The 20,987-nt window shown below is 42.7% G+C and overlaps 1 protein-coding gene across 2 annotated transcripts in view; it reads left to right on the top strand.

Annotated features, from left to right (window-relative positions):
* Nucleotides 1-20,987, top strand: part of eefsec (eukaryotic elongation factor, selenocysteine-tRNA-specific) — a 491,014-nt gene that overhangs the window by 141,326 nt on the left and 328,701 nt on the right. For both annotated transcript variants that reach the window (XM_072280243.1, XM_072280242.1), the window contains exon 3: nucleotides 18,248-18,344. In XM_072280243.1, the coding sequence (XP_072136344.1) occupies nucleotides 18,248-18,344 (97 nt within the window). The remainder of the gene's footprint in view (nucleotides 1-18,247; nucleotides 18,345-20,987) is intronic.

Here is a 20,987-nt window from a genome sequence, read left to right as displayed (position 1 = left end):
GACTGTACCTCTTCCTAGAGATGCTGCCTGGCCTGCTGTGTTCACCAGCAACTTTGATGTGTGTTGCTTGAATTTCCAGCATCTGCAGAATTCCTGTTGTTTCTATTTAGTTTTAAGCTGGTAAATTGTCACATGTACCAAAGTACAGTGAAAGTCCTGCATACTGGCCATACAGATTAATTTATTACAACAACATGCGGTATGGTAGCATAGTGGTTAGCACAACACCTTACAGTACAGGCGACATGGGTTCAATTCCCATCGCTGCCTGTAAGGAGTTTGTAGGTTCTCTCCATGTGGGTTTCCTCCAGATGCTCCAGTTTCCTCCCACAATCCAAAGACGTACCAGTTAATTGGTTAAATGGTCATTGTAAATTGTTCCATTATTAGGCTAGGATTAAAGCGGGGAGTTGCTGGGTGACGTAGCTCAAAGGGCCAGAAGGGCCTATTCCACGCTGTATTGCAATAAATAAAAGATATGTAAATAAAATAGAAGGTAAAGAAAAATATTAAGAGTGCAGAATAAACCATTACAGTGACAGAGAAATTGCAGTGCAGGTGACGGTAATATGCAAGATTATAATGAGGTAGATTGTGAGGTAATACACAAAACGCTGGAGGAACTCAGCAAGTCAGGCAGCACCTATGGAGAGGAATAAAGAGTCAATGTTTCGGGCTGAGATCCTTCATTAGGACTGGAAATAGAAGGGGGAAGATATCGGAATAAGAAGATGTGGGAGGAGAACAAGCTTGAAGGTGATAGGTGAAGGCAGGTGGGTGGGTGTGGGGGGATAAAGTAAGAAGCTGGGAGGTGATAGGTGAAAAAGGCAAACAACTGAAGAAGAAGAAATCTGATAGGAGAGGAGAGTTGATAATGTGAAAAAGGGAAAGAGGAGAGGAACCAGGGAAGAGGATAGGCAGGTGAGGAGAAGAGGTAAGAGGCCAGAGTGGGGAGATGAAGAGCAAAGGGATTTATTTATTTTTTAATTTTTCTTTCCTATCTTTATCCTCTAGAAAGAAAAATGCATTTATATAGCAACAAAAATAGAAAATAGAATGCACTTCATACAAACTGTATCACTGAACCACAGAAGGAGATATTCAGATGCTTGAGTGAATTTACTTGATATACAGTTATTACACAGAACAGTACAGCACAGTACAGGCCTTTCATCCCACGATGTTGTACTAACCTTTTAACCTACTCCAAAATCAATCTAATGCTTTCCTCCCACACAGTCCATCATTTTTTCTTTCATCCACATGTCTATCTAAGTCTCTTAAATCTAACTAAGATATCTCCCTCTACCACCACTCCTGGCAGACACCCTCCACTCTCTGTGTAAAAAATCCTATTTTTGACATCCCTCCTATACTTTCCTCCAGTCACCTCATATTAGACATTTCAGCTCTGAGAAAAAGGCGATGCCTCTCTATCATCTTATGCAACTCTATCGTGATCTCTCACCTTCCTTTGTTCCAAAGAGAAACGCCCTAGCTCGCTCAACCTATTCTCATAAGACATGCTCTCCAATCCAGGCAGAACCCTGGTAAATCTCCTCTGCACTCTCTCTAAAGCTTCCATGTCCTTTCTATAATGAGATGGCACGAACAGAACTGATTCTGATTGCAGTTCTGATTCTGTTTGACCAATGATTTAGTGTTTATTGAAGTTTAAGGTACAAAAGAAGAGGTTTAAAATCAGAATTCCAGAGTTTATGGCCTTAGGGAGATTAATTGAACGAAGAGCAGAGGCTGGAATTGGAGGAGCACAGATCTTGAAAAGTGACCGGGATGGAAGAGCAAGATGGGGTGAGACTGGCTTCTCAGTATGAATAAACATTTAATTTTAAAGTCAAGGTGTTTCCTCTAAACACTGAAATTTTCATTTTGCAAGCCGACGATGTCTCTGGTTATATTAATGTACCTCTGGATTCCTGCTCCTTATGAAACTGAATTCTGTGTTAAGTTTAGTTTGAAAAATAACCCTGCACTTCTTAACTCTGAAAGAAATTAAATGAAATGCCTGTGGGGCTTGAAGACTCCTGAAGGTATCTGCAGAGATTGAAAGATGTCCTGAAAGCGTTTTCTGTAAGGATATAAAAGATGAATTGTTGTATTGTTCTTGTGATATTGCCATGGTCCTACTGAATTTGCGTGACCAAATGTGCAGAGTTCAAAATTTGTTGTTCTAATTGCCCCTGTAGGGTTCAGTTGAGTTTTTTTTGCCTGTGCAGATGTAGATATCTAATTTATTAATTTACATTTTAGTATGCCCTGCCTGTGGGCAAATGTTGAACTCCAAATAGCCTGTTACATTTGAATAGGTTTGGAATGGAAATGTATTTAGCAATAAGGGATATAATGTTATTTGTGGAATACATCTTGTTTAAATTGCAAGTTAATCCATTTACGTAGTAAATGTCCCCCTTTACTTTCTGGGGTGGGGAATCAATTCTCATGTGCTTTATGTAATGTAACAGTTGTCTTTTCAAGCAAGCCAGCTCTGTTTAATATTTTAACAAATTTGTAAATTGTGAAGATTTTATGTGGTTATATCCACTTATCACGGCAATTGGTATGAAATAAAAAACAAGGATTAAAACCCAGTGATTCGCTTTTAAGTACAAAGTGGCTCTTTCTGTAAACAATTTATGTATAGTAGTTGAAGCATAAAAATGGCCTTTCTATAAACCATTTACCTATCTGAAGTGTTTAATCCTTTCATTTTTTTCTTTGACCATGAGTGACATTTTTAATGAGCCAGTTTGTTTTCATGAACAACCTCTAACACGAAGGAAATTGTTCCCTGCTCCTGTTTGCTTCCTGTGCATGGTGTGGTTGCATCACAACCTGGGATGGGAACACCAATACACAGGAACAGAAAAGGCTACAGAAAGTAGGGCACCATGGTAGTGTAGCAGTTAGCACAACACAATTACACCTTGGTTATACGCTCCTCCTGTGTGCCCCTGCTTTTCCTCCAGGTACTCCAGTTTCCTCCCACAGTTCAAAGACATACTGGTTAGTAGATTAATTTTCCTGTGATTAGGCTAGCGCTGAATGAGTGGCTCGTTGGGCCAGAAGGGCCTGTTCCATGCTGTATCTCTAAATAAATAAAAATAAAATTAAAAAGTGGTGAATCTGGCCCAGTCCATCACAGGCAAAGCCTTCTCCATCAGTGAGCCTGTTTACATGGAGCACTGCCATAAGAAAGCAGCATCCATCATCAAGACCCGCATCATTCAGGCCACGTTTTCTTCTCACTACTCCCAACGGGAGGTACAGGAGCCTCAGGTCTCAAACTAGCAGGTTCAGGAACAGTTATCATCAGGCTCTTGAAGCGGAACCAATAGCTTCATTCACCCCAACTCTGAACTGATTCCACAACCTATGGACTCACTCTCAAGGACTCAACAACTCATGTTCTCAATATATATATCCTTGTTATTATTTTGTTTTTTTCTCTTTCGTATTTACACAATTTGTTGTCTTTTGGATGTTGGTTGCTGCCATCTTTGTTGTGTACAGTTCTTCATTGATTCTGTAGAGTTTCTTTGTATTTACCGTGAATGCCCACAGGAAAATGAATGTCAGGGTTGTATATGGTGATGTCTATGTACTTTGATAATAAATTTACTTTGAACTTTAACCTTTATGTTTCAATATAATTATTTATGCTTTTAATTTTTGGATGTTGTTCTTCGTTGCACATTGTGCCCTGACCAACACACCACAGCAGATTCCTAATATTTGTAAATGTACACGGCAAATAATGTTGATCCTTGATCCTTAACCATTTTGGATTTTTAATGTTTTATTTATTGAGATACAGCACGAAGTAGGCCCTTACAGCCCTTCATTCCTGGCTGCCCAGCAACCCCCGATTTAACGCTAGCCTAATCTCAGGACAATTTACAAAGACCAATTAGTTTACCAATTGGTACGTCTTTGGACTGTGAGAGGAAACGGGAGCACCCGGAGGAAACCCACACGGTCATGGGGAGAACGTGCAAACTCTTTACAAACAGCAGTGGGAATTGAACCCAGGACACTGCTACTGTAAAGTGTTGTGCTAACCAATACATTATGTTTTTTATTCCTGAAAAGCCGGTAACAAAACTAAATTTTCACTTTCACGATTTTCTGTGTTTAAAATATGCAAGCCTTAATGTGTGAGAAAGGCTTTGCTCCTTTTGATGACTTTTATAATAAGGATTAACACGGGACAACAAATTTTTTTCAAAAGTGTTGCTTCCTCAGAATTTTGTTTTGTTTATGATAGACTGCTTGAAGATGAACACAAATATAATTTCAGGCTACTTGTATCACGTTGGAATTTGGAGAAACAACAAATTAACTTTTATTGAATGTAATGTGTTTAATTGCATAATGGTGCTGATGCTTTGCAATAGTTCAACTAAGTAAAAAATATTTTGTTAATGATTTTCATTTATACTCAGTGCCTGAGGCTTCTCGCTTAAGTGTCCAACGATAATTTGCCAGCATTGATGGAATCCAGTTGCCCTGGTATCTTTTCTCCATGACTGCAATGTCCTGATGAAACCTTTCACCATGCTCGTCATGAACAGCACCAAGATTTGCAGGGAAGAAGTCTAAATGGGAATGCAGAAAATGAATCTTTAGTAACATATTGCATTTCATGGTTTTATATGCTTGAAGCATGCTTTCAACCAGCTGCATGTAGTTTGGTGCACTGTAGATGCCGAGAAAAATTTCAACAACTTCCTTGAATGCCTACCATGTGATTTTCTCCGGTTCCACTAGAAATTCTTCAAGTTGCCTGTCATTGATGACCTGTTTGATTTGTAGGCCAACAAAAATGCTTTCCTTAATCTTGGCATCAGTTATTCTGGGAAGCATCTGTCTCAAATATCAAAATCCTTCATAGAAATTTTTGTGCCTGGTGATAGCAAATTCCATCCTTACAGTCCTGAACCCAATAATTATTATTAAGACCTGTCCTGCCATGCTGCAGCCATGCCACCTAAGCATGCCCAAGCATGCCTGGACAAGATAGGAAACTTTCCAGCTTATTGTAGGCAACATTTTAATTGACTTGAATTATGAATTGAAATAAACATGTTTATTAAGAAAAGGTGCAATATAAGGAAATTTCATGGTGATTTTCATGATCAGTAGCGCAAAATTCATAAGATACACCTAAAGGTATTCAGGAAGCAAAATCTTTGTTATCCAGTGTATTAATTTGAAAATAATTTAACATGTTGAGCATTTAGTCATTAATTTTGCACCAATTTCCAGGTCATGATTACAGAAATAACAATGTAATTATATAATTTTAGTTAAAATTCATGGACTTTGCTATTAGTCTAACTAAAACATGACCTTTTTATTTTAAACAAGAGAAAATCAGCAGATGCTTTAAATCCAAGCAACACACACAAAATGCTGGAGGAACTCAGTAGGCCAGACAGCGTCTATGGAAGAGAGTAAACAGTCACTGTTTCGGGCCGAGACCCTTCATTAGGACTGATAGAAGGTCTCAGCCTGAGAAGTCAACTGTTTACTCTTTTCTATAGATGCTGCCTGGCCTGCTGAGTTCCTCCAGCATTTTGTGTGTGTTGCTTTTATTTTAAATCTCACTTTAAAACTTCTTTCTCCTTTGGCACACGTATCACATCAGTATAGAGAATGGTTTTTACCTATTTGGAAGGTTCTGTCATGAAGCAAGAAACATCCTTCTCTAAACACACAAGGTTCTGAAGATGCTGGAAATCCAAACAACACACAAAATACTGGAGGTACTCAGCAGGTCCGGCAGCATCTAAAAGGCATCTGTTAGTCTTGCGAGACCATGGATCTGCGCCTGGAAAGTCACTCTCCAGGGTGCAGGCCTGGGCAAGGTTGTATGGAGGACCAGCAGTTGCCTATGCTGCAAGTCTCCCCTCTCCACAACACGGATGTTGTCCAAGGGAAGGGCATTAGGACCCATACAGCTTGGCACCAGTGTTGTCGCAGAGCAATGTGTGATTAAGTGCCTTGCTCAAGGACGCAACATGGTTCCTCGGCTGGGGCTCGAACTCACGACCTTCAGGTCGCTATTCCAATGACTTAACCACTTGGCCACGTGCCCGGCAGCATCTGTGGAAATGAGTAAACAGTCGATGTTTCAGGTCAAGACCCTGTGATGGACTCAGATATAGTCCAGTCCATTGCAGGCAAAGCCCTCCCCACCATTGAGTGCAGCTACAAGGAGCGCTGTTACAAGGAAGCAACATCCATCATCAAGGACGCCAACGTCCAGACCATGCTCTCTTCTCACTACTACCACACTGTCCAGGTATTACCCTTCAACCATCAGGCTCCTGAACCAGCATGGGTAACTTTACTCACCACAACAATGAACAATTCCACAAGCTGAGGATCCACTTTCAATGACTCTATAACTCATGTTCTCAGTATTATTTACCTATTGATTTATCTATTTATTCATTTTTCATTTGCACTCTGGCTGCTTTTGCACATTGGTTGTTTGTCAGCCTTTACTTATGTAAAGTTTTTCATAAATTCTATTGTATTTCTTTATTTTCCTGTAAATGCAGGCAAGAAATGAATCTAGGAATCAGAATCAGGTTTAATATCGACTGGCATTTTTCATGAAATGTGTTGTTATGTGGGAGTAGTACATTGTAATGCATAATAAAAACTGTAAATTACAGTAAGGGGTAGGTGTACATTTAAAAAGTTAAATAGTGCAAAAAGAGGAGAAAAAGAAGTAATGAGGTAGCGTTCACGGGTTCAAACTCCATTCAGAAATCAGATGGCAGAGGGGAAGAAGCCGTTCCTGAATCACTGAGTGTGTGTCTTTAGGCTCCTGTATCTCCTTCCTGATGGTAGCAATGAGAAGAAGGCATGACCTGGGTGGTGGGTGCCACCTTTTTGAGGCATCACTTCTTGGTGCTGGATGCTGGGTGCTGGGGAGGCTGCTGCCCGTGATGAAGCTGTCTAAGTTTGCTGACTGGTAACATATGACAAATTTACTTTGAACTTGACTTTAAGTTCAACAGTATCACTCTGATCGGGCAAGTGTGCCGGGCCTTTCCTGTGAGACTGAGCTTTGCTGCAGCCTGCATCCCACAGCTCTGTTCCACTGGTATTCCCACATTTGGGGTGGGTTTTTAACCCCAGATCTCAGGAATTACCTCAGAGTTTGTGGAGAATGTAAGTTTGATCTCACTGTGTGCAACTTCCATTTTCACTCATTCAGCGAATACAGTGCTGATGGTAAAGTCACCATTGCTTGTGGACATTCATTTGCTTGCTCCCTTTCTCCTTGAGGATATAAAGGAAACCTCGGTGAGCTGCATCAGTGCATTGCTCCAGAACAGAGATGGAGAGAACTCAGCAGGTCAGGGAGCATGCTCATTTTCTATTTCTGTACGTAACTATACACATTTTAGAATGACATGAGTTCTCTTGAGATTATGAATGAGCTCTTCTTGGGCTTCAAGCCAAGAACAGATATCGATTATAACTGAAATTTTGATGACAAACTCTGCCATCTTCTTCATGGATATTTCCTGGACAGGTCTAGTCCGGTGATATTTATATCCCTGTATTCCGTCCCTCCTTATTGGTTAGTCCTCATCCAATCAGATCTCTGCTCTCCCATCTTGTTTACAATCTAATTCCAGTTCTAACTTAGAGTGACACCTCGTCTCTGTTAAAATTCTTTTCTAGTTTTATTTCAATGGCTTTCTTTAGGTGATCCAAAAAGCCATTGGCGCGGCACAGTAGTTTTGTGCCATCGAAGTCAATCCTACAGGCATTGTGAATGCAGCGTTCTGCTACCACTGATTTCTCCAGGTAACCTAAATGGATACACCTCCTGTGCTCCTTGGTGCGGGTTTCCACCGTGTGCCCCGTCTGGCCAATATACACTGCTTTGTATTCACAAGGAATCCTGCAGATACCAGCTGACCTGATCCCAGGTCATCATATACACCGGGAAAGCACTGGAATCTTTTTCTCTTGAGGTTGCTTGCATCCTTTCAACATGCTTATAATAATGCATTAATCTGTTGGGTCCTCCAAGAGGACCACAACCTTGTATAGGGTTTGGAGGCTTGCATGCCTCAGTGACCTGCGCAGCTAAGTTGACTGGAACCAGGGCCTTGTGCTTTGACTCTGGGTAGGGTCACCCATGCCTAACAGGTCAAAAGGTAGAGGCCAGACTAAGGGTGTTCCACCGGTCCTCGGGGGTTCTGTTCAGGACTAACAAACCTGACCGGTGAAAAAAAAACTTACTGAAACAGCAATGAAGAATCCCTCTATATCTGTGTGTGATGGTGTTCCTGACACTCCACCTGGGACTTGCATGACTGGAATGAGTGAAAACCGAGAGGACCCCTGAAGGGTGGAGGAAACATGGGGGACCAAAGACAACTTGGCGCCGTACCGTAGAGCCAGAAATGAGGATCCTAAACCACACCTGGGGCACAGTATAGAAGATGGCCAAGGACAGAGATGGAAGACCTTCATTGCAGCCTAAATGCCAGCAGGTAACAAGCAGGACTCTGCAGGCAGCCCAGGGCATCTGTGGATGTGAACTTCCCACTATTCAGGACATTTACAAAGATAGGTGTGTAAAAAGGACCCGAACGATCATTGGGGTCCAGGGTCACCCCAACCACAAACTGTTCCAGTTGCTACCATCCGGGAAAAAGTATTGCAGCATAAAAGCCTGGGTTAGCTTCTTCCACCAGGCCATCAGACTGATTAATTCATGCTGACACAACTGTATTTCTATGTTATATTGACTGTCCTGTTGTACATATTATTTATTATAAATTACTATAAATTGCACATTGCACATTTAGACGGAGACGTAACGTGAAGATTTTTACTCCTCATGTATATGAAGGATGTAAGTAATAAAGTCAATTCAATTCAAAGCAGTGAATATGTAATCTGTTGTGTATGCATATGTACCTAACCTGGTGTCATCTAGCAACACACACAAAATGCTGGAGGAACTTAGCAGGTCAGGCAACGTCTATAGAGAGAAATAAACAGTCGATGTTTTGGACCAAGACCGTTCATCATTCTCTTCGACTGACGAAGAAACCCTTTATTCCCCTCAATAGATGCTGCCTAACCTGCTAAATTCCTCTAGTACTTTGTGTGTGATGCTCTAGAAGTCTGGCACCTCCAAAATATCTTGTGTTCATCCATTCTCCAGTATTTTGCTTTATTTTCCTGTCCTTGGCCAGGTTTTTTATGTTGCTTCTTGACTCCTAGCAAAGTTTATCAATCAAGTCTGGAGTTCATGACCTATTAGTAGAATATAGTTGGAAATTATCGAATTAAACTCTGTTGTACTTATTAATGTTCAATTCTTTCACTCTAATATTTTATTGTTCTTCCACAAATCCACCATAGTGATGGAAAATGCACACAGACCCCCAAGTGCTAAACATTGTGTCTCGTTGCACTCAGAAATGTTCCCTCAGAGTGGTAGTCTTTGTGGTAGGGATCACTCTTAGGTAATTAGATGCACACTAAAGGCTCAGTGTCAGCCGCTGGATGTGTGAAGTGTGGAAGTTCTCATTGAAATGGTTCTCTATGCCGCCAATTAAGTACAGACTTAATTTTCCTGTCTGTGTTTCTTCAGAAAAATGTTTTTCAGAATCATGGAGTCATAGAGCGCAACAGCACAGAAACAGGCCCTATTGGCCCATCTAGTTCATGCTGAACTATTATCTGCCTACGTCCATTGACCCACACCTGGACTGTAGCTCTCCATGCTGTTCCCATCTCTGTTTGAATCGATTTGCTTCTGGAATTTTGCAAAGCTTTGAAGCTTTGTATTTCTAAGTGACTGAACTCGAATTTAGTCGCATCTCTTTATCACCACAAAAAGCAGGTGTTCCCAAACTTTGGATAAATGGACCCCTTGCTTTATGGTATCAGTCCATAGCATAAAAAAGTTTGGGATCCCCTGACATAAAGGATTATGGATATGGCTGAGGGGGTTGGACAATTTAGATGATGATACAAATATGTATTCCTTGTTGCTACAACATGGAAAAGTACTTTATAGAAGTTGAGAGATGGACCTAATGATCAAAATTCACCCTTTGAATCTCTTTCACACTTATCTAAAGGTCATAAGTTCAATCCGAGAGGGAACGATTTAATAGAACTTGAGGGGCAACGTTTTTTTTACATGAAGGGTTGTATCTGTGTGGAATGAGCTGCCGGAGGAAGTGGTTGAGGCAAGTACAATAGCAGCTTTTAAAACACCGATGAACAGGTGCATGGATTGGAAAGATTTTGAAGGTTACAGGCCAAATGGGACTAGCTTTGATAGGATAACTTGGTCAGCATGGACCAGTTGGGCCGAAGAGCCTCTTTCTCTGTGTATTAACTCTACAACTCTATATCAAAGAAAAACCAAAGATGTTTCGTAACTACAATAAGAACATGAAGGTAACAAAGGTAAGTAGACTCTGTTAAGGATCAAAATGGCACTTGATGAAGGAGAATACTGTCCTAACAAAAGGGGAACATAATGCAGATATTATGAAGAGGTTTTATGAAATATTGAATGAGATCATCATCATCATTTTATGCTGCTGTCTTGTGATGTGGGTGATCAAGGTCCCATGACCATGATTGTTCTTGGCAAATTTTTCTACAGAAGTGGGTTGCCATTGCCTTCTTCTGGGCAGCATCTTTACAGTCGGGTGACCCCAGCCATTATCAATACTCTTCACAGATTGTGTGCCTGGCATCAGTGGTCGCATAACCAGGACTTGCGATAAGCACTAGCTGCTCATACGACCATCCACCACCTCCTCCCATGGCTTCACATGACCCCAACTGGGGGGCTAAGCAGGTGCTACACCTTACCCAAGGGTGACCTGCAGGCGAGTGGAGGGAAGGGGCACTTTTTACCTTTAGTAGTGATGTATTGCCATACTGCCACTCAATTAGAGGAAATGCACATAATAAAAAAAATCATTACTAAGGAGTTTAACACTTATGAATGGAAAATTCCAGGCTTTTAACCAAGAGCCAGGAAGGAAATTGCAGAGGGTGTGACCATCACTTTCCAATCTTCCCTTGCTGCAGGAGTGGTACCAGAGGATTAGTGGACTGATAGTGTGGCCCGGTTGTACCAAAAGAGAATAATTCAATTCCAGTTAGTTTAATATTAGTAAGCAAATTATTGGCCCAGTTCTAAGGGCCAACCTTAATTTATATGTGTACAAATTCCTCGGGGACAGTCAAGTGTGGACCTGTTAAGTGAAATTTAAACTTCAAAATAAATTTATTATCAAAGTGTGTATCTGTTACCATACACTACTTCCAGATACATTATATAGAATAAAGGCATCCGTTAGTCTTGCGAGACCATGGATCTGCGCCTGGAAAGTCTTAACTCTCCAGGGCACAGGCCTGGGCAAGGTTGTATACAAGACCGGCAGTTGCCCATGCTGCAAGTCTCCCCTCTCCACGACACTGATGTTGTCCAAGGGAAGGGCAAGGTCCGATACAGCTTGGCACCAGTATCGCCGCGGAGCACTGTGTGATTAAGTGCCTTGCTCAAGGACACAACACGCTGCCTCGGCTGGGGCTCGAACTCACGACCTTCAGATTGCTAGTCGAATGCCTTAACCAGTTGGCCATGTGCCCACACAGATACATTATCTTGCAGGCATTTACAGGAAAAGTAAAGAAATACAGTAGAATCTATGAAGAACCATAGAGAAACAAAGATTATCAACGAATGTGTAACGGATGACAAACTGTGTGCAAATAATAAAACATAAAACTGAGAACATGACTCTGTAAGGAATCCTTGAAAGTGAATTTGTAGATCGTAGAAGCAATGATGAGTGAATTTATTCGCACTGGTTCAGGAGCCTGATGGATGAGGATAATAGTTTGCATCTGAATGATCGCTTCGTCTGCTATGGAGGGGCCACTGCACAGGATCGGAAAAAGCTGCAGAAAGTTGTAAACTCAGTAAGTGTTAACATGGGCACTAGTCTCTCCAGCAACGAGGACATCTTCAAAAGGCGATTAACTCAGAAAGGTGACATCCGTCATGACTGACCCCCATCACACAGGACATGCCCTCTTCTCATTGCTACTAGCAAGGAGGAGTTACAGGAGCCTGAAGGCATGCAGTCAATGTTTCACGAATATTCCACTCTACCATCAGATTTCTGAATGGACATTGAACCCATGAACACTTCCTCAGTACTTTCTTCCCTCTCTTTTGCGCTACTTATTTATTTTATTAAACTGTATATGCTTCTTATTGTAATTTATACTCCTTTATTATGTACTGCTGCCGCAAAACAACAAATATCACTGCATATGTCTTTGATATATTAAACCTGTTACTGATTTCGAGGTTGTGGAGGTAGATGAAGAGATTGTGGAGGCATTAGTAATGATCTTTAGAGAATTACCAGATTACCAAGGACTGTCACTCTACTCTTTCAGAAGGGAAGGAGGCAGAAGAAAAGAAATTATAGACCAGTTAGCCTGACTTCGGTGGTTGGGAAGATGTTGGAGTCCGTTATTAAGGATATGTTTTCAGAGCACTTGGAGGCACAGGATAAAATAGGCCAAAGTCAGTATGGTTTCCTGAAGAGGAAATCTTGCTTGACCTATCTGTTAGAATTCTTTGAGGATATAATAGGCAGGATAGACAACGAAGAATCAGTGGATGTTTTTTATTTGGATTTTCAGAAGGCCTTTGACAAGGTGCCACATATGAGGCTGCTAAACAGAAAAAGAGCCCATGGTATTACAGGAAAGATACTAGCATGGATAAAGAATTGGCTGATTGGCAGGAGCAAAGAGTTGGGTTGGTTCCTGTGATTAGTGGTATTCCACAGGAGTCTGTATTGGGGTTGCTTCTTTTCATGTTATATATCAATAACAGAATTGTCGCCAAGTTTACAGACGGTACAAAAGTAGAATGGAAGGGCAAGTAGTGTACAGGAAGCAGGGAGTCTGTCGAAGGTCTTTGACAGATGTGGAGAATAGGTAAAGAATATAGGGAAGTGTATGGTCATGCACTTTGGTAGAAGGATTAAAGGCATGCACTATTTTCTAAGTGAGGAGAAAACCTCGTCAATAGTCAAGAAGGACATGCTCTCTTCTCATTGCTACTATCAAGGAGGAGGTGCAGGAGCCTGAAGGCACACATTCAATATTTCAGAAACAGCTTCTTCCGCTCTACTATCAGATTTCTGAATGAACATTGAACACATGGACACTTCTTCAGTATTTTTTCTCTCTTTTGTACTGCTTATTTAATATATTTTATTTTAAATTGTCTTAAACTTTAAACTTTCTGAAGGGATTGAGGCATGTAAGGCTCCCTGCCCCCATTCTAATGACTTCCTACAGGAGCACCTTTGAGTGTCCTGTCTGGATGCATCATTCTGTGGTATGGAAGCTGCAAGACTCTGGACCACAAGACCCTACAGAGGATAGTAAAAAACACCAAGAGAATCGCCTGGGTCTCCCCCCATCCCCCCTCCCCATTTGTGACATTTACTGGGAGCATTGTAGACAAAAGGACTGAAGCACTGTTGAGGATCCCTACCACCCCTCCCAAAATCTCTGTGACCCATTACCATTAGGAAGGAGGTACAGGAGCATCAGGACTAGGTCTGTCAGGCTGGTTAACAGCTTCTACCCTCAGGCTGTGAGACTAATGAATACCCTGCTACCACCAGGGTCTTTTCACTAGGGCAGCAAGCTGTTTACTGTTTTCCTGTGCTGTGCACTACTTGCATTTTGAATTATACTCATTTATGGTAATATTTTGTTTTATGTGCTGTGTGTGATATGTTTTGTGGGTGCACTGTGGTCTGGGGGAACGTTGTTTCATTTGGTTGTAAATATGTACAGTCAGATGACAATAAAATTGATCCAGAACTTTCATATACTGTGTTGTTTCTTTTCAAATGAAAGGCTGAGAGTTGGGGGCTGAGTATAAGAAGAATACACACTAACTATATCTACCCTCACCCCAGGCAGTATGGTAGCATAACAGCTTTACTGCTCCTGTGATCGGAAATTGGAAGACTGGTGTTCAATTCCCGCCGCTGTCCATAAGGGGTTAGCACATTCTCCCTGGAACTGTGAGGATTTCTTTTGGGGGCTCCTGGCAGTGGAAGCGTAGACTGCCCCGAGCATACCTCCCTGTTGTGTTGGTCATTGATGTAAAGCGATGCATTTCATTGTATTTCGATGTACATGTGACAAATAAAACTAATCTTCAATCTTTGAGAGGAACAAGTATGCAATTTACTCCCATGTAATCACACTTAAGGAAACAGTTGTAAGGAACACTGTAGCAGAGAGGTTTGGGGAGGGAATCCCAGAGCTTAAGGCTTTGGCAGCTGAACGTACGGCCACCTGCAGGGAAGTGATTACATTCAGGGTTCCTTAGGGGGTCACGTATGGAGGAACACAAATATCCTGGAATGCTGCTGTGATGGATGAGATTACAAATTTGAAGAGGGAGTGAGAGATCTGAAGGCAAGGATGAAACCTTAAAAGTCGTGGTGTTTTGTAATCAGAACGCGGTGAAGCGTGAGTGATAGGGGACAAGAGTGGGTGGGATCCACGTCACAGGTAGCTGAGTTTCGTGGAGAGTTAGGAAGAGGAAGGCCACCCACAAGAGAGTCCGCATAATCAAATTGAAGAAGCGTAGGCAATCTTCCCTGTTATAATGTGCATTTTCTCAGAGGGGGAAAGGAATTACTCCATTTTGCAACATGTGTTTTCATTTTTTTCACTTAATATTTAATGCGATTGTAAATGGTCCTCTGACATTTTGACCTCAGTGGTTGAAAATGACAGAAATGCTTCAAAGCCTAATCAGAACCTGTTATCCTTCGTTCTGGCAATCTTCAGATCCGACATCCAGGAAAATATTGCATAAAGTTGGAAGAAACCTGGCATCTGTCACACACTTTAATCAACTCCTTATTAAACTATAAAGTTATCTGCCTGCATTGAATGACAAACACTTTTCAATTAGTTATTTTCAGATACTGAATCTCTCCGTGAAGTCTGGTTCTTTTAAGAAAAAGTATGTGACTGTAAAAACACAAACACGAGGAATTCTGCAGATGCTGGAAATTCAAGCAACACACATAAAAGTTGCTGGTGAACGCAGCAGGCCAGGCAACGTCTCTAGGAAGAGGTACAGTCGACGTTTCAGGCCAAGACCCTTCGTCAGGACTAACTGAAAGAAGAGCTAGTAAGAGATTTGAAAGTGGGAAGGGGAGGGGGAGATCCGAAATGATAGGAGAAGACAGGAGGGGAAGGGATGGAGCCAAGAGCTGGACAGGTGATTGGCAAAAGGGATATGAGAGGACCATGGGACAGGAGGCCTAGGGAGAAAGAAAAGGGGGAGGAGGGGAAAGCCCGGAGGATGGGCAAGGGGTATAGTGAGGGGGACAGAGGGGGAAAAAGGAGAGAGAGAAAAAGAATGTGTGTATATAAATAAATAACGGATGGGGTACGAGGGGGAGGTGGGGCATTAGTGGAAGTTTGAGAAGTCAATGTTCATGCCATCAGGTTGGAGGCTACCCAGACGGAATAGAAGGTGTTGTTCCTCCAACCTGAGTGTGGCTTCATCTTTACAGTAGAGGAGACCGTGGATAGACATATCAGAATGGGAATGGGATGTGAAATTAAAATGTGTGGCCACTGGGAGATCCTGCCTCCCTCACCACCATTCAGGGCCCCAGACAGTCCTTCCTGGTGAGGCGACGCTTCACCTGTGAGTTGGCTGGGGTGATATACTGCGTCCGGTGCTCCCGATGTGGCCTTCTATATATTGCAGATATCCCACCTCTCCCGGAAGTTCCGGGAGTCTCCCACATGGTGGCTCCCTGATGCCTGCAAATTATATTCAATATCACGGAAATCAATTTTTTTGAGAGCAAGAGAGCACGAGAGAGAAAGCAAAAGAGAAAACGCGAGAGCGACCACGAGAGAGAGAGAGAGAGCGCGAGTGTGCGCGTGCGCGACCACGAGAGCAAGCGAGAGAGAGAGAGCGCGCAAGCGAGAGAGAAAGCAAGAGAGAGCAAGAGAGAGAGAGAGAGAGAGAGAGAGAGAGAGAGAGCGCGCGCGCGCCATGGGAGAATGTTCCAAAAAAAGAAAGTATAAAATGTACATCACCCCAGACTACCCTAATTGTACCCCTGCCTAATAGGGGTCAAAATAATGACAGTGTTGCTCGCTGCACTGTTTGCAACAGTGACTTTTCTATTGCCCATGGTGGGTTAAGACTGTAAAAGACGTGTTGAGGTGAGTTTAACAGGTGTCATTCGTTCATTAGCATAGCTAATGTTATTTAAACTAGCTGGCTGGCTGCTAAGGAGCTACTCTATTGCAGACATCCCACCTCTCCCGGAAGTCTCCCACAAATTGATGGTGCTACCTCCCTGAAATGAGTTTTTGCAGGGTGGGATGTCCGATATTGGCGAGCCCCAACGCAGACTTGGGAGATCGTTTCTCTGAACACCTACGCTCTGTCCGCCAGAGAAAGCAGGATCCTGCAGAAGTGGCTAGGCCCGAAACGTCGACTGTTTATTCATTTCCATAGGTGCTGCCTGACCTGCTGAGTTTCTCCAGCATTTTGTGTGTTGCCCTGGATTTCTAGCATCTGCAGAATTTCTCGTGTTTATGAAAGATAGCTGTCTCCTTCAAAGCAAACTTTAGTCCCAGTGCTTTTCCCAGCCTGACCTAGAACTTGCAATTACTTCCACAAACAGTCTAACCCATTGTTATAGAAAGAATGATATTAAATGGCCGATTAATTTGTTTGAGTGTGAACCAACAAATATTAATGGAAGGGCACAGAGGAGAATAGAGAATTTTGAAAATTAAAGACCACTGAAAATACCAGTTGAGGTCTCTAGATACTGTTTTTAATGTTAGTAACTTCTCAGCTGTGCCAATTTACCAGGACACTTTGCATCTATTCAAAGGGGAAATAGATTAGATATAACCCTAGCTCTTGCCTATGTTCTGATAAATATTACCTTGACACCTTGTAAGGTGATCACCTTTGGCTCAAGATCTTGTGTGTATGTCTGATTGAAGCAAATTCCCTCACCCTCTCTCTTCAAGAACAGGATTGTGGTAGCATAGCGGACAGTGTAACGCTATACAGATTTAGTTTCAATTACCACTGCTGTCTACAAGGAGTTTATACATTCTCCTCGTGAATGTGTGAGTTTCCTCTGGGTGACCTAGTTTCTTCTAACACTCTAAAGAGGCGTACAGTGTGAGTTAAGTTTAGTGAGTTGTGGACATGCTACATTGGTGCCAGAAGCATGTGACACCTATCGGCTGCCCCTAGCGCATCTCAGATTGTGTTGGTCGTTGGCGCAAACAATGCTTTTCACTGTATGCTTTGATGTTTCAATGTACATAAAAGAAATATTTTATTTTTTAGAATTGATGCCAGGGTAGATATGACAAATAAAGCTAATCTTATATTTTTTTACAGTCTGTGGCAGTGTAGAAGCTGTTGAGGCCTCCGTTGGCAGGGTTAGGCAGCTGTCTACATGATACACAAGCCAGGGCAGTACAATATGCAGAGCAAGCTGTTGCCTGTGCAGCAGGCTCCCCCTCTCCATGCAGCTGATGAACCCAAAGGAACAGCAGGGATCAATACAGTTTGGTATCAATGGCGTTGCAGGAGTTGCTGATCAGCATTGAACACAATGTAGGACTGCCTTAGGAACTCCAGCTCCGGATTTTTCCTTGGGGTTTATTCCCGAAGCCTATACCCTGAGTGGGTATAGCCACAAGCAATGGAGGTTTGACTTCAGAGTTTTCCTTCTCCTAGATGAGCTGCCAATCAGAGCTGACAAGTGCCCTCTGCTCAAAGCAATGGGTTTTAAGGCTCCAGTAACCCACCTTTGTCCCTGCTCCTGTCAGTAGAAAAGGTTCTGCTGGGCTTTGTTGCTATGATACATGTAAAGGCCAGGAGCTGGACTTGGTTGTCAGAGGCTATTTGAAACACACGTCATTGGGAGCACTTAATAGGAAGTGGGAGTTAATCCCCATTACCACCCTCGGCTATAACAACCTGAAGGAACCCTGCACTGCAGGGTAGCAGCAGTGCTGTATTAAAATATAAATGAACAAATCCTCAATTTCCTTCCTGCTGTAAGAGAGTTGGCACTTGTGATTTGTTTTGCAGGTTTAACGGGTGTCCCATCATTCCTGTTGCTGCCAAGCCTGGAGGACCAGATGCTCCAGAGACAGTGACTCCACAAGGCATTTCAGAGCTCATTGAGGTAAGCATCACCTCCACTCACTGACTCAGCAAGGTTGTGGGATGAGAGAGCTGGCACTGCGATGAAACGAAGGTAGTTTATTCTTTATGATTCAACTAGAGAGAGGGCTCAGGTGGGAAGGATTTTCCCTACAAGATTGTCTTTCAGTTTGCATGGTCACCGATTTCATAATGAAATGTCTTATTGCTGTAATAAAAGTTCAAAGAAACCTTTCAGTATATCCCTGAGGCAACTAGCAAATTGTCCCTCATGAAAACAGTTCCTAGACTTATAAAATATAAAATTAGTGACTTCTAGGTTCCCTTTCTCCTCTGCCCATGTATTGAATCTCTCTTCTGTACACTGATTGCATTCAGAAGTGTAGAAAATATTAGAGAAACTGTTTGTATGGTAAGGCCCTCCAATGGTTGAAGTCGATTAGGGATATTGTGACCTAGCTGTTCTACGTAATACACAACTCAGGGCAGTATGATATGGAGAGCAAGCTGTTGCCTATGTAGCAGACTCCCCCTCTCCAAGCAGTTGATGAATCCAAAGTAAAGGCAGAGACCTTTACAGTTTGGCACCAACAGTGTTGCAGGAGTTGCCAGTCAGCTTTGAACTCAACGTACGAATTCCTTAGAGACTCCAGCTCTGGATTTTTGCTTTAGGTATACTCCCAAAGCCTTCCCCATGAGTGGGTATAGCCGCAAGGCAGCAGAGGTTTGAGATCAGAGTTTTCCTTCTTCCAGATGGGGCTTATCAGCCTGAAGTGACTGGTTTTAAAGCTCCAGTGGCCTGACTCTGCCCCTTCTTCTGTCAGTAGAAATGGTTCTGCCAGGCTTAGTAGCTAAGCCACATGAAGGCCAGGAGCTGGACTTGGCAGTCAGAGGCGACTTGAGATACATACCTTTGGGAGCATTTTTGTAAATAGTGGGAGCTTGTCCCCCATTACCACCCCGGTAAAGAATGTGCTTGTATGGAGGATGGGATTAAAAGAGTGGCCGCTTGAAATATGCTGGAAGTAACCAGAAATAATCCGGCAGGACACAATGGACAAGGATTGGCATTGGGAATCAGCACCCTTCACCCTGGGTATCTCTGCAGCGCTTGATATTGTTAATGGGATGCAGGAGAGCAGTCAGTGCAATGCTTTACAGTGCCAGTGACCCGGATTCAATTGCCATCGCTGTCTGTGAGGAGTTTGCACGTTCTTCCCATTACTGTGGGGATTTTGTCTAGGTGCCCCGGTTTCCTCCCGCGTTCTAGAGACATACTGGTTACGACTGTGAAGGTAAGTTGTAGGCATGCTAGTTGGTGCCAGAAGCATGGTGACACTTGATTGCCCCAGCACATTCTTGGACAGTGTTAGTGACATTTCATTGTATGTTTTGAGGTTTCCATAGGAGATAGGAGCAGAAGTGATTCATTTGGCCCATCCTGTTCTGCCATTTGATCATGGCTGATCTATTTTCCCTCTCAACTGCATTCTCCTGCCTTCTCCCCATAACCTTTCACGCCCCGACTAATCAAGTACCTATCAACCTCTGCCTTAACTCCTTAATGAACTGGCTTCCACAGCCGCCAGTGACAATGAATTCTACAGATTCACCACCTTCTGGCTAAAGAACTTCCTCCTCATCTCCATTCTAAATGGACATTCCTCTATTCTGTGCCCTCTGGTCCAAGATTCCCCCACTATAGGAAATATCCTCTCCACATCTACTCCATATCTAGGCCTTTCAACATTCATTCAGTCTTTCAATGAGATCCTCCCTCATTCTTCTAAATTCCAGTGAGTACAGGCCCAGAGCCGTTAAATGCTCCTCATACGATAACCCTTTCATTCCCAGAATCTTTCTAGTGAACCTCCTCTGGATCTTTTCCAATTTCAGCACATCCAAAATTGCTCAGAATATTTCGTGAGGCATCACCAGTGCCTTATACAGCCTTAGTATTGCATCCTTACTTTTCTATTCTAGTCTTCTTGAGCTGTGCCTAGCCATATAGTCATGGGTGTAGAGAGCGTGGAGCAGTGGGCTAAGCACACGTCCCTGAGGTGTGCTAGTGTTGATTGTCAGCAAGGTGGCGATGTTATTTCCAATCCACACAGATTGTGGCCTTCTGGTTAAGAAGTCAACACTCCAGTTGCAGAGGGAGGTACAGAGGCCCAGGTTCTGTAGCTTTTCGATCAGAACTTTAGGAATGATTCTGTTAATCACTGAGCTGTAGGGAATAAATAGCATCTGACATAGATATTTGTGTTGTCCAGGTGATCCAAGGCCACACAGAGAGCCATTGAGATCGTGTCCACCATAGACCTGTTGTAGCAATAGGCAAATTGCAGTGGATCCAGGTCCTTGCTGAGGCAGGTGATGATTCTAGCCATGACCAACTTCTCATAGCATTTCATCACTGTAGATGTGAGTGCTACTGGACAATAGTCATGAAGGCAGCTCACACTGCTCTTCTTGGGCACTGGTATAATTGTTGCCCTTTTGTCACTGGTGGAAACTTCTGAATGCAGCAATGAGAGATTGAAAATGTCCCTGATGGTGGGGAGGCTTATGACTGTGATGGAGCTGCGTCTTTTTCAGTCTTGTGTGTTGGACCTTCACACCCAAGAGTGATGCAACCAGTCAGAATTCTCTCCATGTCACATTT

The sequence above is a fragment of the Mobula birostris genome, chromosome 16 (assembly GCF_030028105.1).
Source record: "Mobula birostris isolate sMobBir1 chromosome 16, sMobBir1.hap1, whole genome shotgun sequence".
NCBI lineage: Eukaryota > Metazoa > Chordata > Chondrichthyes > Myliobatiformes > Myliobatidae > Mobula > Mobula birostris.
This window is presented reverse-complemented; position numbering and strand designations above follow the sequence as displayed.